Source organism: Petaurus breviceps, unplaced genomic scaffold (genome assembly GCF_028583685.1).
Source record: "Petaurus breviceps papuanus isolate PSGF00001 unplaced genomic scaffold, PetGlider_PUasm1.0 673, whole genome shotgun sequence".
In the NCBI taxonomy this organism is placed as follows: Eukaryota; Metazoa; Chordata; class Mammalia; order Diprotodontia; family Petauridae; genus Petaurus; species Petaurus breviceps.
In genome coordinates, this window is record NW_027186448.1 from 1,811,555 (window position 1) to 1,829,094 (window position 17,540).

The 17,540-nt window shown below is 39.2% G+C and overlaps 1 protein-coding gene across 3 annotated transcripts in view; it reads right to left on the reverse strand.

The window, feature by feature from the left end:
• MYH10 (myosin heavy chain 10) overlaps positions 1–17,540 on the reverse strand; it is a 214,955-nt gene that overhangs the window by 196,886 nt on the left and 529 nt on the right. Inside the window, exon 1 of one of the 3 annotated variants that reach the window (XM_069104168.1) lies at positions 16,376–16,582. The exons of 1 other annotated variant lie outside the window; for it this stretch is intronic. In XM_069104168.1, coding sequence (XP_068960269.1) covers positions 16,376–16,424 — 49 coding nt within the window. In that variant the 5' untranslated portion in view covers positions 16,425–16,582. Of the gene's footprint in view, positions 1–16,375; positions 16,583–17,540 lie in introns of those variants that run through there. One more of the 3 variants, XM_069104169.1, reaches the window with a different exon arrangement.

The following is a 17,540-nucleotide window of genomic DNA, read 5'->3' on the forward strand; positions in this document are numbered from 1 at the left end:
GGCAATGATACTCTGAAAAATGAAATGTGCTAAGAATGGATCTACAATTTGTGATTTAAAAAAAAAAAAAAGGCTTTATACAACATGCATATTCAGTCCTTTACATTCTAGTTATTCCTTTAGCTGATCAATATACTTCCTAAAATGTGATACCTAGAACTGAACATAATATGCCAGCTTTGGTGTAACCAGGGCAGAACAAAGTAAGGCTATAGTGACTCTATTCCTAGAGAAAAGGCCTATTAAATGTAGCCTACAATTAAATTAACTTTTCTGGCTATTCTATCACACAGTGAACTTGTACTAAGTTTGCTATCCACTAATCCCCTCTTTGTTACGCAAACTGCTGTCTAACTACACTACCCCACCTCATACTTATAAAGATATTTTTGAATCCAAGTATAAAACTCAAAATATAATAGCGGTAAAAATAATTTTAAAGAATTTCATCTTGGGGCATCAAGGTGGCACAGTGAATCTATGTACTGGCCCTGGAGTCAGGAGGACCTGAGTTCAAATCCAAACTCAGACACTTGGCACACTTACTAGCCATGTGACCTTGGGCAAGTCATTTAACCCCAACTGCCCTGCCCTCCCCCCTCCAAAAAGCAAATTAATTAATTAATTTAAAAAAAAATTTTCATCTTACTAGAAACAACCCAATGTTCTAGCCTATCAAGATCTCTATGGATCCATTTAGCACATTAATGATATCTCTCACTTTCTGGTCAGCTACAAACTGAATAAGCATGTGATCCCATGCCTTTATCCAAGTCACAAATGAAAAATATTAAACAGCACAGGCCAAACACATCTTTGAAATAGTCCATGGGAGACCTCCCTCCAAGATGACAAAGTGACATGGAACCATTAAATGACTAATCTCAGTTCTAAATCCATCTAGTTGTACTACTGTCTAGACTCTAGACCATATCTTTCCATTTTTTCTACATCAGTAGCATGTAGTAGTAGCAAAAGTACTCATCAACTGTTGGTTAAATTCTAAGTAACATATCTACAACATTGCCTTCATCTACTAGATTAGAAATCCTGTCAAAAAAAGGAAATGAAGTTAGTCTGACGTAAAGTCATGTTCCTCTTTGTCATAACAGCCTTAAGCATGATGAGAGGCATCCTAATCTATCGCTCTTGGGTTAGACTTACTCTTTCTGTTTCTACTCCTAATGAGTTGGTGATCCAAAGGCAATCAGAAAGTCTTTGGTCAAAAACAGGAAGTGACAGAGGATATGCCTTTAGTAGCTCCAAGAACTAGTAATGAAATTACTAAAAATGAAAATGAAATTGTAGGACATTCTTAACAGGTCCAAGAAAAATTGTTGAGAAATTCTAGATCAGAGGTCTTTAGTTTAAAGTTAGCCAGGACCAAAGACCATACATACATACACACACATACACATACACGTATATAATATCCAATGAAATTCTAAGGGCTGAAACTTTAATTTTATTCCCAGAACCCATCTGAGGCAATCATGCATTGGGAAGACTCTACTACAGGTATTTCCTCTCCTTCCTTAACCTTACCTCTCCCCACCCTCTCATCCATTCATCTAATCTGTTTGACAGCTTATAGAAGATGGGAGACACCAACTCTATTCTTTCTCGTGAGCTAGAGGACTGCCAGGTCTTAATCAGACACCCTGTCTCTATCCCCTATAAACCCTTGGCATATGATCTACATATGAGGTAACCTTGGGACTTGCTATCCCTTCATTTGACTCTTAGGAATTCTAGGCCTTTCCATCTGCCTGGCAGCTGCACTTTTCTCGATGTGTTGTCTTTCCCAATTAGAATATGAGCTCACTGAGTACATGGGAATGTCTTAATTTTCTATTTGTATTCTCACTTAGTATGGTGCTTGACATATAATAAACGCAATATTCTAATTCTAATGGGTCTAATAACTTAAGACACTATAATAAATTAAAATTTTAGAACAGCACTAAATGAATAGAATGGGTAAGGCTTGATCAAAAGCAACAACACATTGGGGCAGCACCAAATCCATATAAGAGCACCACAATAGAGACAAATACAAACTGGAAGCTTTGCAACCCACTACTGAGTTCCAAGTCACAGATTCAGTGCAGAAAAGAGGAGTAGTGTAGTGTGGCCCAAATCTTAAGAGTAGAGAGTAGAATAAGGAATAGGTTCCAGCCTCCAGCCCCATATGAGGACTGCAGAGGAATAACCAGAGCAGCAATCCCAGCCCAAAAATCAGTCTATAACTGTCATTGAATCAGCAGAGCTTCTCAGCTGGCTGACAGTGACTGAGCTCAGCAGTAGTCTCTGATCACTAAGACCCAAACCCAGGTGATGAACTGGGACCAGAGGGGCAGTAATAAATCTTTGCCCTGGAAAATATCACTTTGAAAGTGTTGAAATTGGGGGCAGAGTCAAGATGGCAAAGTAGATGACTCCTCCAATTCATGTAAAAAATTACTCTAAACAAACTTTGGAACTACAGAATCCACAAAATGACACAGAGAAGCTAACCTCCCGCTGAAGACAGTCCGGCAGGCTGGCAAGAAGGGGCCAGCTCAGCATTCTGGGGCCAACGGGGCTCAAAGCCAGAGGTTTTAGCCTCAGGGCAGCCACAACCAACCACCAGCTGGAGGGACTTCAGATCACCAGCAGCTGTGGCGGTTTCCAGAATTATCAACACATAGATGCTAAGGACCAAGTAATAGGTCAGTGAGTGCAGTGTGGACGTTGGGTCCTGGGAGTTCTGTAATGTGGTCTGGCCTTTGCCCCCAGGGCAAGAAGTGGGTGAGGATGGGTAGCCATCCAGCCTCTTCCAAGTGGCTGCTTCAGAGCTCCTGGCCTGCAGATTGTAGGGGTACCAAGCAACCAGTCAGAGGGGCAATTGCTTTTGCTTTAACCTGCTTGGATCTGGATCACTGCCTGGGGTGGAGGTCCTGGGGTGTGTGACCAGCTTCCCAGAGCCTGTGGAAGCTTCAGAGAGGGCGGCCAACTAATAGCTCCAGCAGCTGAGAAAACCCCAGCCATTAGGACAAAGCTCCCCACTCTGGTAGCAGAGTTCTACTGTGGCAAAAAGCTCAAAAGTCAAGTAATTGAGTGGCAACATGAACAAGCAAAGGAAGCAAACCAAGCACAGCGGTCCAACTTTGGATTTCTTTTTTGGGGACAAAAAGGATCAAAGCATGGAACAGGAGGAAGACAAGAACTCCTGCACCAAAATCTTCCATCAAAAGAATAAGCTGCTTACAAGCCATAGAGGAGCTTAAGAAGGATTTTGAAAACCAAATAAGAGTAGTAGAGGAAAAACTGGGAAGAGAAATGAGAATGATGCAAGAAAATTATGAAATGAGAGTCAACAACCTGACTGAAGAAAATAACACTTTAAAAAATAGACTTAATTCAAATGGAAATGAGGCTCAAAAAGGCAATGAGGAGAAGAATGCCTTAAAAAGTCAAATTTGCCAGATGAAAAAAGAATCTCAAAAGCTCACTGAAGAGAATCATCCCTTCAGAATTAGATTGGAGCAAATGGAAGCTAGTAACTTTATGAGAAATCAAGATACTATTAAACAGATTTAAACAAATGAAAAAATAGAAGGCAATGTGAAATATTTCATGGAAAAACCACTGACCTGGAAAATAGATCCAAGAGAGATAATTTAAAAATTACTGGACTACCTGAAAGCCATGATCAAAAAAAGAACCTAGAAATCATCCTTCAAGAAATTCTCAAGGAAAATTGCCCTGATGTTTTGGAACCAGAGGGCAAAACAGAGGTTGAAAGAATCTATTGATCACCTCCTGAAAAAGATCCCAAAAAGAAAACTCCTAGGAATATTATAGCCAGGTTCTGGAGTTCCCAGATCAAGGAGAAAATATTACAAGCACCCAGGAAGAAACAATTTGAATACTGTGGAAACACAATCAGGATAACACAGGATCTGGCAGCTTCTACACTATGGGATCAAAGGGCTTGGAATATGATATTCCAGAGGTCAAAGGAGCTGGGATTAAAACCAAGAATCACCTACCTAGCAAAACTGAGTATCATGTTTCAGGGGAAAATATGGTCATTCAAAGGAATAGAGGACTTTTCAAGCATTCTTGATGAAAAAACCAGAGTTGAATAGAAAATTTGACATTCAGATACAAGAAGCAAGAGAAGCATGAGAAGGTAAACAGAGAAAAGAAATCATAAGGAACTTATCAAAGTTGAACTACTTACATTCCTACATGGAAAAACGATAATTGTAACTTATGAAACTTTTCTCAGTATAAGAATAGTTGGAGGGAATAGAAATGTGTGTGTACATATATATATAATATATATATAATATGTATACATACATATCTATGTCTATATAGGAGGGTATATAGGTGTATGAATACATATGTGAGTGTGTATATATATGTGTACAGGTATACATAGACAGAGAGCACAGGACCAATTGAATAGGAAGAGATCATACTTACAAGGTGGAATTAAGAGATGAGAGGTATATAATGAGAGGAGATGGGGAGAGGCAGATTGGTGCATACTATCTCATACAGAAGAGGCAAGGGAAAATGGTTACAATGGAGGGGAAGAACAGGAAGGTAAAAGGGAATGGGTCAACCTTATTCTCATTGAACTGGGCTTAGGGAGGGAATGACATACACACTAAATAGGTTATCTCACCTTACAGGAGAGTAGGGGGGAAGGGGATGAGAGGGGGATGATGCAAGGGAGGGCAGGCTAGGGGGGAGGGAAGCTGGAAGCACCCACTTTTGAAAAGGGACAGGATAAAAGTAGAGAACAGAACTAGTGGGTGGTGGGATAGGATGGAGGGAAATATATATAGTCAAATATTGTAAAAGTACAATATATCCACTATGGAAATGTTTTGCATAGCTACACATGTACAACCTATATGGAACTGCTTATCTTCCCAGGGTAGGTGATGAGAGGTAGGGAAAGAATCTGGAATTCAATGGTTTAAAATCAAATGTTTAAAATATATGTATGTTATTATTATTATTATTATTTTACATGTGACTGGGAAATAACATATACAGGCACTGAGGCATAGAGATCCACTGTGCCCTACTGGAAAGTAGGAGGGATGGGGAAAGATATGGAAGAGAGCAGATTGGGGCAGGGGATATTCAGTGGGATCACTGTTTTGGGGTGGTGGGTAGGGGAAAAATGGGGAGAAAATTTATAACTCAAAATCCTGTGGAAATGAATGATGTAAATTAAAAAAAAAACAATATAAATAAATAAAAAAATTTTTAAAATAAAAAAGAAAGTGTTGAAATCTTCTAAGTCCTGAGCCTGAGTTCTCCCTACGGTTCTTAAAACAACACAACAATCCCAACCCCAAGAAAGCAGCAACATAACAGTCCAGAGTACATTCCCAACAGAAGCACATAGAACTGGGCTCTTAACATCAAAAGTCAGGAAGTAGACTGGAAGAATGAACAAACAAAAAAAAAGAATCTCATTATTAAAAGCTGTTATGACAAAAATGACACAAACTCAGAAGAGAATGACTCCAAAACATCTAGATCTTTTAAGTTCTAATACAGGAGTTAAGAGATTAACAATGAAAAACCAACAAGGATAAACTGTTTACATTCTAACATGGGGAAATGACATGTGTATTCCCTATAAGCCCCTATCATCTACAGGGTTAGACAAAAAGCCTGGGAGTGGTTTTGTCATAGCTTGATCTGGACTGAAGAATGGAAGAATGAAGAAGGAAAAAGGGTCACCTCACACAGAGTAGAACATCTAAACAAAGAGGAGGTGGTGGGATAAGCACCTGACACTTAAACCTTACTTTCATCTTAACTGGTCAAAGTAGTGAAGAAAACACAAAGACACACACAGAAATACCTTCACTCAACAGGGAAATAAGGGAAAAAGAGAAAGGGGAAGGAGGAATTACAGAGAGGGTAGATTAAGGGAGGAATTAGGACTACGCAAAACAAACTCTAAAAAGGTACAAAAATACAGCTCTTTTTGAGCTGGCAAAAAATGGGAATCTGGGGAAGATGGTGTTTATAAAAGTGATGGAATACTATTTCAGAGAAACCCAGAAAAACTTGAATGAATTGAAGAAAAGTGAACAAAAGATAAGAATACGGTTCTGTGGCAAAGGAATTAAGCTCGCTGATCAGTATAATGACTAACCATTATTCCAGAGTACTAAGAATGAAATGTGCTACCCACTTCCTGATGAAGAGGTGGGAGGGGGAGGGGATTTTTTATGTGCCCTATACAGAAATTTGTTTTGCTTCACAGGGGATTTTCTTCTCAAGTAGGGGGATGGGAAGAAGGGAATAGGAGAAGAAAGTACATTTATTGATTGAAGAAAAATGTCATTAAAACCCCAAATATGCAGTTTCTATTAACAACATAATACTTTAAGGTTTGCAAAGGGCTTAATATATATTGTGTCATTTGATCCTCACAACAATCCTGCTGTTATAAAGATATTTTTAAAGATCAGGAAACTAAGGATGAGACAGGTTAAGTGACATTCCCAGGCTCACACAGCTTTTAAATGCCTGAGTCAGGTTTCTAATTCAGGACTCCCTAATCCAAGGTCCAATACTCCATCCACTATGCTGAGCTGTGCCAAGCTGCCTATGAATAACATATGAAGGAATTCAAAGAACAAAATGTGGTATTACCTGCAAGAAGCCAGTATCACAATATATAGAGTTCTCTCAAGGTTACCAGCTATTTGTTAACTGTTAAATTCAACATATTTTTATCTCAGTCCTAAAACTCCTTTCACTGCTGCTTTCTTCCCAGAGATACTCCCCACTTGACTTCCATGATTTTCTCTGGGTTCTCTTCCTATATGTCTGACCATTCTCACTCTCCTTTGCTGAATCATCATTCCTCTCCTGTCTAGTAAGTGTGGACCCCCTCAAGGATTTGTCCAGAGTTATCTTCTATTCTCCCCTTGGGTGTTTTTATCATCTCTTACATGTTCAATTACCTCCAAGTATTTAGATGACAGCCCTAAAATCTCTCCTGAATTTTAGTCTCACATAAACAACTGACTGCTGACATGTGTGTAATGATATCCACCAGAATCTGTGCATTTTATCCAACTGAATCTAGTATAAAAAGCAAAATCCTCAGCCTAGCATATAAAACCTTCCACAATGTCTTCCACCTATTTTTTCCTTTTGTCTTATTCCCCTTGATGCCTCTTTGTTCCAATCGAACTGGTCAGCTAATAAGCCCCTGTCCTTGAGTTTTCATCTCCCTATATACCTTTGCACAGGTATTCCCCTATATCTGGGATATACCCCTTCCTCAACAATGCAGATAAACAAGGAACTAATACAAACTTCTAAGAAAAAGAGTCATTCCCCAATTGAAAAATGGCCAAAAGATGTGTGTGTGTATATGTAAATATGCAATCTACAAATATATATTATATATAGGCAATTTTCTAAGAAAAACAAGCTATTACAACAATGAAAAAGGTTCCCAGTCAATAGTTTCTTTTTTTTTTTTTGGGGGGGGGGGGATTGTGATTAAGTGACTTGCCCAAGATCACATTGCTAGTAAATATCTATGGCCATATTTTAACTCGGGTCTTCCTGACTCCAGAGCTAATGCTCTATCTACTCAGCCACCTAGCTGCCCCACCAATCAAGAATAACTAGAGAAATATAAACTAAAGCACTCTGATATTCTACATGAGATTGCCAAAATTTGCAAAAAAAGAAAAATGACATGTTTAAGAGGCTGCAGGAAAACCGGTATATCAATGTACTATTTGGTGCAACTGTGAATAGTCTAGCCATTCTGGAAAACAATACAGAAATATACCCTGAAAACCACTAAACTATGCACAATATACTCTCTAATCCAATCCAATGTTAATGCTACCCAGGCCTAACCCCCCCAAAAATTCAAATATAGGGGGAAAAAAAGAAAAGGACCTGTATGTATGAATAAAACTATAGAACTTTTTGTACTGACAAAGAACTGGAAACTCAATTGGGCAATGTCTAAACAAATTAAGGTATATAAATGTAGTGGAATACTATTATGCTGCAAATAATGAAAAGGACAATTTGAAAGAAACCTGGGAAAATTTGTATAAACTGATGCTCAACAGAATCAAAATTCTGATCAATGTAATGATCAACCTGAGGACCAATGATGATGAATCACCTAAGAGAAATATGATGGGACTCATGACACAAAATGAATTTTTTATATATATGCATGTAATTTGATGTAGTCAACATGGGAAATGTTTTGCTTGACTGTCCTTATTTGTTACCAAAGTTTTCTTTCTCTTCTTCCAGTAGAACAGAGAGGAGAGGAACTAAACCAAAAAAAATATTATTTAAAAAACAAAACAAAGAATCCTTAGCTTCTTTCAAAGGATAGCTCAGGTGACTTACAAAAGATCTTTCCTAATTTCCCAGTTGTTAATGCTCTTTTCCACTAGAAATTACTTTGTATAACTTTGTATTTACTTACCCATGCCTATGTTATATGCTACCAGGACAATGTAAGCTCCTTAAGGGCAGGTACGATTTCATTTTTGTCTTTGTATCCTCAGTCCAGTACTTTGCACACAGTAGGTGCTTAGTAAATGTTTGCTGAACTGAAATGAATATCCAAAACAATACTCAACCTCTCCTCCCACCCCTTACCACTCCATCCAACTAACCTATTTCTATAGGCATTACTACTTTCCAACTTCACAACCTTTAGCTTTTTAAAATTTTTTTCACCTCTTTCAAACCCAATAGCCTATCGGTTGCCAAATCTTCTCAATTCCACCTCCACACCTCTTGGCACCCATCTCCTTTTCTGCACACAAAACATAGTTTCCACCCTAGTTCAAGACTTCATCACTACTCACCTGTACTAACCTCCTAATTGGTCTCCATTGGTTGCTCTCTCTCCCCATTCTAATTCAACCTCCACGTTCCTGCCAAGAATAATCTTGCTAAAGCACAAATCTAATCACGTATCTCTTTTGCTCAGAAATTTTGAGCAGTTCTTTTTTTGTTTCTAGAATAAAACAGTCTTCAGTCTGCCATTTAAGGCCCTCCAAAACCTGGATTTTAGCCTGCCTTCCTAGCCTCATTTCCCATCATTCCCCTAGTCTTTGTTCCCTGACCTCAGCATTTCATCTCCTGTCTCTTATGTATTGGCAAAACCCATCTTCTAAGCTAAATCCATTACACCTCTTCATCCTCTTGACTCTCAAGAGTCTTTCTGTCTTTTCCTCAAGGCTCAGCTCAAATGACACTTCTTCTGTGAAGCCTTTGCTAATCCCCCTCCCCTAGCTGTTAAGCGTTTTCTACCTTTCTCAAGGTACATTATAGATCCCTCCTGGATCACTTCAGAGGGGTTTGCAGAGCTCAAGGAAACTAACTATGAGTTATGCTGTGCAGATTTACCCAAGACAGACAGGTCATAGTGGACAGTTCTGACAAAAGGTTATCCCCACTAGAGAAGAAAATTGCAAAGTACTCCAGTATCTTTGCTCAAAAGAACCAAACAAACTACAAAATGACAAAAACAATCCATGGAAAATACTAAAATCAAAGGAGAGCTTCAGATCTGAAGGTATCCAACACACTTCAGTGAGGGGCAGAGGACAACTACAAGCAGCTCCAGTACTAATGAAGCAGCTGGGCTAAACTCAAATCTAGAGCTCTGCAGAGCTGTAGATAGGTAATGAAAGGGAAGTCCCAAAGCTATAAAGATCAATATTGCATAGGAACCTGGAACATAAATGAAGGTAAGCTTGCTGTGATCAAACACTAGCTGGAAAGGTTAAATAATCAACATCTTGGGTGAAGGTGAACTTAAAATGGATGGGAATGGATGAATTTAATTCAGGTGATCATTACACATACTACTGTGGACAAGAATCCCTTAGGAGAAATGAATAGTCCTCATAGTCAATAAAAGGGTGAGAAAAGTGCAGGGATATAATCTCAAAAAGACAGAATAACATCTGTTTGAATACAAGGCAAACTGTTCAACATCACAATAATAATACAAGTCTATCCTCCAATCCATGATGCTGAAGATGCCAAAGTTGATCAGTTCTATGAAGATCTACAACTTTTTCTAGAAATAACAAATGTTACATTCATCATAGGCAATTGGAATGCTAAAGCAGGAAATCAAAAGATAAATGGAAAAATAGGAAAGTTTGACCTTGGAGTACAAAATGAAGCAGGACAAAGACTACTATTGTTCTGTCAAGATAACTTACTGGTCATATCAAACTTTCAATAACCCAAAAGGTGACTTTATACATGGACATCACCATCTAGATAGTCAATACAGAAACCAGACTGATTACTACTTTGCAGCCAAAGGCAGAAAAGCTCCAGTTAAAACAAGACTTGGAGCTGACAGTGGCTCAAATCATGAGCTTCTTATTGTAAAATTCGAACTTAAATTGAAGAAAGTAGGGAAAACCAGCAGACTATACAATTTGACCTAAAACATCCCTTATAGGGGCGGCCAGGTGGCTCAGCGAGTAAGAGCACCGGCCCCAGTGTCGGGATGACCTGGGGATCGAATCCGGGCTCAGATACTTAGCACCACACCCAGAAATAGCTGTAACCTTGAGCAAGTTCTTAACCCCCATTACTTAAAAAAAAAAAATCCCTTAAAAAAAATAAAACAGAAGGGATTAATTAATTTGAGGGATTAGATTTATGGAGAAGAATTATGGACAGAGGTTCACAATATTGTACAGTAGGCAGCAACAAAAAAAAATTCCAAAGAAAAAGAAGAGCAAGAAAGCAAAATGGCTGTCTGATAAAGCTTTACAAACAGTTGAGGAAAGTGAAAAGTAATGTAGAAAGGGAAAGATATAATCAACTTAATGCAGAACTCCAGAGAAAGCCAGAAGAGAGAAGGAAGTTTTCTTAAATGAGCAATGCAAAGAAATATTAAAAAAAAAAAAACTATAGAATGGGAAAGACAAGAGATCTCTTCAAGAAAATTAGAGATATATGCCCAAAGGGCAATCAAACTGCATACCCTTTGATACAGACCACTACTTTGTCTGTATCCCAAAGAGGTCATGAAAAAAGGGAAAAGGATTTACACATACAAAAATATTTACAGCAGCTCTTTTTGTAGTGGCAAAAAAGTTGGAGATTGAGGGAATGTCAACTGGTCAATGGCTAAACAAGCTGTGGTATATGAATGTAATGGAATACTAGTGTGCTGTAAGAAATGATGAACAGGCAGATTTCAGAAAAACCTGGCAAGGCTTACATGCACTGAATCAAAGTGAAATGAATATAACCAAGAGAACACTGTACATAGTAAAAGCAACACTGTGCAATGATCAACTATGATTGACTTAACTTTTCTCAGCAATACAATGATCCAACTCCAAAACACTCAGGATGGAAAAATGCTATCCACATCCAGAGAAAGAACTGATGGAGTATGAATGCAGATCAAAGCATACTGTTTTCACTTTCTTATTTTTTTCTTGTTTTCTTTTCTATTGCTCATTACTTTTTTCACAAGATGAAATCTTTTACATGATTGCACATATATAAACTATATCAAGTTGCTTACTATCTTAGAGAGGGGGCATGGAAGTAAAGGAGGGAGAAAATTCAGAACTCAAAATTTTATATAAAAAATGAATGTTAAAAATTATCTTTACATGTAACTGGAAAAAATAAAATACTATTTTAAAGAAAAAATAAGCAACAGAAAAAAAGAAAATTAGAAATATCAAGGGAATATTTCATGCAAAAAGACATGAAAGACAAAACTTACTGATAACCACACTGGTTACTGATCTAAAGCCAGATATCCAGGAGAATGACATGTGTCTTGGGAAGCATTGTTAACAGTAAGGCTTAGTGGAGGTAATAGAATTCTAGCTGAGCTACTGAAAATTCTAAAAGATAATGCTGTTAAAGTGCTGCACTCAATAGGCCACCAAATTTGGAAAATATAAGTGACCACTGGATTAGAAAAAATCAGTTCCAATCGTAAATGCCGAGGAACATTCAAATCACTGAACAATTGTGCTATTTCATACACAACATTACCCTTAAAATTCTGCAAACTAGGCTTCAGTAATAGTTGAACCCAGAATGACAAAAACAAGCTAGTTTTCAAAGAGGCAGTGGAACCAGAGACCAAATTGCCCACATCCATGGATTATGGAGAAGGCAGTTCTAGAAAAACATCTACTTCTACTTCATTGACTAAAGTCTTTGTGTGGATCACAATAAAACATGGCAAGTCCTCAAAGAAATGGGAGTACCAGATCATCTTACTTGTCTCCAAAGGAACCTGTATGTGGATCCAAGAGCAATAGTTCAAACCGAAAATCAAACAGATTGGTTTAAAACTGTAAAAAGCTGTATATTGTCACTTTATTTAACTGTCATGCACAGTGCACTGTGGAGACACCAGAATTAAGGCTGCTGGGGGAAACAGCAACAATCTCAGATATGCAAACAATAACATCCTGGTGGCAGAAAGTATAAAATTAAGAAGCCTCTTGATGAGGGTGAAAGAGGAGTATAAAAGCTGGCTTGAAGCTTAACACCAAAAAAACTAAGATTCCATCACTTCCTGGCAAATAGAGGGAAAAGAAATGAAAGCAGTTATCAGATTTCATATTAGTAGGCTCAAAGATCACTGCAGATGGCAACTAAAGTCATGAAATTAAGATGCCTGCTGCTTGGAAGGATAACTATGGGCAACTCTGGACAGCATACTAAAAAGCAGAGATATCACCTAGATGACATAGATCCAAAGACTCAAATCCCTTTTTTCTAGTAGCAATGTATGGTTGTCTGAGTTGGACTATAAGGAAAGCTGAACACTACTGAAATGACACTTTCAAAATGTGTTGCTAGAGAAGATTTTTGAGAGTCCCTTGGACTGCAAGAAAATCAAATCAGTCAAAACTTAAGGAAAGTAATTCAGATTATTCATTGGAAGGTCAAAAAGCTGAAGCTTAAATACTTTGGTCACACAGTAAGAGGGAAAGACTTATTGGAAAAGATCCTAATGTTAGAAAAGGTTGAAGAAAAAAGAGGAAGGGGACAGCAAAGTTGATGGATAAAGTCATGGAAGCATGGAACATGAGCTTGTACAGCCTTCAAGAGACAGTGGAGTAAAGAAGGGCCTGGCATGCTATACAGTCCATGATGTCACAGAGAGCTGGACACAACTGAACAACAATAAAATTTCTGTGTACATGTCGCATCCCCCAAGTGAAATATGAGCCCTTTAAAGGCAGGAACTATTTAACTTGTGTCTTTGTATCCCTAACATATACCAAGCAGGAAATTAATCAATATTTACTGAAATTTTTTCTATAAGAGATACAAAGTGCAACTGCAGTTCAAAAGAAAGAGATGACTTCTGGTAGCAGTTGGAAAGAATGGGAGAAAATGACAAGAAAGAAGTGACATTTGAGATAAGTTTGAACGATGGAAAGGGTAGAGTATGAAGATATTGAAGCAAAGGGAACAAAATGAACTAGCTGATGCAGAACACAAGATATATTCAAGGATGAATTTGTGAAAGAAGGAAACGTCAAAAAGAGCAAAGGACAAAACATTGGGGAAGAAGATGGAAAAGGAACAAGTTGGAGTGTTTCAAGAGGGGTCTATCTATTCAGCAGTGTCTTCACATTCCAGGTCAAGAAGATTGATGACTGAGAAAAGGTGACTTGATTTGGCGATCTACACTGATTCTTTTTGGGTACAATGCTTAATATTAGGCTCCCATAAATTTAGAAAATGGAGGATCTAAACAAGACAAGAGAGAAATAAAAATGCCTAGAAGTTGGGAAAATACAGAAATTCCTTCTACCCTTATTTTGTGAAGCCAAAAATATATCCACCTTCAACTGTACCTGTGCTCAATAATATTTGCTGAGTGACTGAAGCATATGCATAGACAATTCAATTCAAACATCCATTAAGTGAAGAGAAAGGACTTAGGGTAGAGAAGTGGGAGAAGAAATTCACTTCAGGTATAGGGATCATCATTGAGTAAAGCCACACAGATGAAAAAAAGCAGAAAGAGAACACAAGAAAGTCCAGTTTGCCTGGAATATTAGGTTGGAGACAGACAGTGGGAGTGACTTAAATGTCAAAATATTCAATGGGGGTAAATTTAATGAGAAGGCAATCCACACCTTTTATCTAATCCATTAATAAAAATATTGGATAGAATGAGGCCAAACAAAGATCCCAATGTAATGTAGGTATTTGTGTCACCCAGCTTCCTTACTAAATAGTTCCCTACCTTTAAGCATACAATCTTATGTTATCTGTATCCCCCATACTGCTTCACACAGGGTGATTTGCACATAATAAATGCTCAAATATCTGTGAATTAATTCATGAATTTAGAAGCAGACCCCCAGTTTTTAGTTAAAGGAGTTATATATTAGAAAGTTGGCAATAGGAAAATTACTCAAGTGTCAAGTAAAGAATAGATTGGGATGATTGGGATGTATTTTTTTTTTGCCTTTTTTTTTTTGGTGGGCAATTGGGGTTAAGCGACTTGCCCAAGGTCACACAGCTAGTTTTTGTGTTAAGTGACTGAGGCAGAATTTGAACTCAGGTCCTCCTGACTCCAGGGCTGGTGCTCTATTCACTGTGCCACCTAGAGGCCCCTATTGTGATGTATTTTTAAAAGTTTTTCTTAATTAAAAAAAAAAATGAATGAGGGCATGGAGAGTCAAGAGGCAATAAGGGCAGTTAAGCAGTTAATTGTTTAATCCAGTAAAAAAACACACACAACAGGAATACTTGTAAAAATCATATTCATACTTTTAAAATTCAATTCCTACTTCTAAAATACCACACATTAAGTACCAATAATTGCTAGTTTTAGAACAGTCTTTTCCAGGGATGCTTACATAAATCTACCTATCTGTAACCCAGCCCGAGGTAGTAAAATGTACTGTACTTGAGATTGAAAGACCTCAATTTGAATCTAAGACCCACCATTTTCTAAGTGGGTAAACTTTTAAGTTCACCAACTTTGTGGCTAAATTTACTCATCTGCAAAACAAAGATAATACATGGATTACCTACTTCATAGAACTGTTTCAAGGAAATCATCATGTGCAATATGAAGCTACTATTATTTCTTCCTTCTCTAAACTTGTATAGCACCCTCTAAGAACAGCTGACTACAACATAATTTTAGTTCAAAACACAGAATCACAAAATTTCAGAGTCAGAAGGCACCTCTCCAACTCATACCTATAAGGAGTGCCCCACTATTAACATACCCAACCTGCTTGAAGACTTCCATTGGTCTTCAAGAAGAAACCTACTAACTCTTAGGTAAAACACAGATCCCAATACAGGTGTTTGTGTCACTTATTTTAATAATCTCTACCACTTAAGATGTAGTCTTAAGTGTTTTGTATCCCCCCATGCCATCTAGTATAATGTCTTGCACATAATAAATTCTCCAATATTTGTGAAATTCATGAATCCAGTAGACATTTTATTTTCATACACACTATTAAAAATTTTTGAGAATCATTTTTAATCTCTTTTCATGTGTGCATTTGTGCTAGTTGATCTTTCTCCATCAAATGAACTAGTTATTTGATCGATGCATAAATTGATATGTTCATATATAGTAAAATTTGATTAAGACTTTCTACTTTTGTGAAATTTGTTTAAACTGGTAAAGAAAAAAGTAATCTGTAATGAAAATCACCATCATCACTTAAGCTTTTCTGCATAGTAAGCACTTAAATTTCTCTTAAAGTGGAAACTAAACTAGGACTCTTTATATCCTTATCTCTCCATTCACATAGAAAATTAACAGCCAAAGCTCTACATTCCTTTATCCTCCATCCAAACCACTCTTCCAGTTTTTCTCTACTGTCATCTAGCCAGTCTTTACTGAAATAATTTCCCTAAGGAACCTAAATAAAAAGCAATGCTCTCGCAGGTCACTTCCCTTCATATCTTCTCCAGAAGTAACAGACTTCAAGAGATAAAATGCATAAAATGGCCACTTTATATCAAAAGCATGAGACTAAAAGAATAGTCAGAGGATACTAAGAACCTAAATACAAGTTTTTTGAAGTAAAATGGCATCAAGAATAATGCGGATAGAATAAAAAATCAGAATGTCAGCAAAGCACAGTAGCATATTTGGTATTTTATTATTCAGTTAAAACTGCAGGGAAGTCTTTGTTTCTTGTTCAGTCCCTACCTCCCCCCACTGCCATTGTCCCCCCCCCCCCCCCCATCAACCGCAGTGATCCTGCAGGGAGCTACAAAGTCTGAAAGAGATAACGGTGATTATTAGCGAGCCTAACACCCACACCAAACCACTTCATGCCCTTACCCTTGTCTGGGGCATATGCTCCAGGCCAATCCAAAGGGCCTTTCCTCATAGCTACATCCGTAAAAGATCTTGTCCAAAAGCTCCTACAAACGCACCAGTTTCAAGCAGCCTCCGACCCATGACTGATTAATATGGGGGGGGGGGGCAGCAGGGAGAGAAGTAGGAAAGAGAATGGGGAGCTCCCGTCGGCAGCCCCTCAACTGGAGAAGACAGAAGAGACTCTCCGCCAGTCACACAATAGGAGATCGAAAATCGAGGATCGACCCTCCCTCCTTTCCACCCAGCCTCCAAGAGCAGCCAGCCCCCTCCCGTTTAAGGAGCGCGCCACCCCCCCCCCCCCCCCCCGCCCGTTCCCTTCCAAGTCAGCTACATTTTCCCGCCTCCGCAAGGCCCTTCCCAAGGCACAGAAGTAGCCCCGACCCCAGCCCTCTTCCTTCACATTACACCTTAACCCCTCCTCCATCCCATCCCACTCAATACAGGCACAGCCCAACTTCTGCAGGATCAACCCCTTCGAGGTCTTCCACTGCATATTCAGCACTACTTCCAGCACCAGGTACCCGCGCTTTCCCAGCCCGCATGGATCCGTCCCTCTCCCCACCCCACAGTCTAATCTCGAGTCTCCCCACAAACCCCACCACCACCGAGGGCCCGCAGCCGAGCCCAGCCCACCCAGCACTCCCCCTTCCCTCCCTGCCACGGCCTTCCCCGACCCGCGCCGGATCAGCGCCCCCTTGGTCCTACCCAGAACCCCTTCCTCCCGGGACTCCTCCCAGCCCCTCCAAGGTTACACGCCCTCCCAGAGAGCTTTCCCCGACAGGGGTCTGCAGGCATCCAGATTCCCTTTGGAAGGCTCCGTCCATCATCATTCTGTAGAGGTCCCCTCCCCGCACGAGGGTCCCCACACGCACGCGGGGCCAGCTTCCCTCCAAGGCTCCTACAGAACACACTAGAGGTCCCCTTCCTTTTGTCCGCCCTGCACAGAGCCCCTCCTCATCCTTCAGGGATTCCCACAAACAACACCCCCACATCCATCCAGAGCCCCCACCCTTCCAGGGGTGTCCCAGACCGACCTAGAGACCCCTCTGGGGAGCAGATTTACACAGGGTCAGCATCCCTTCTTCCAGGGAGCCCACTCCCTGGACACAATCTCCCACCCACCCCC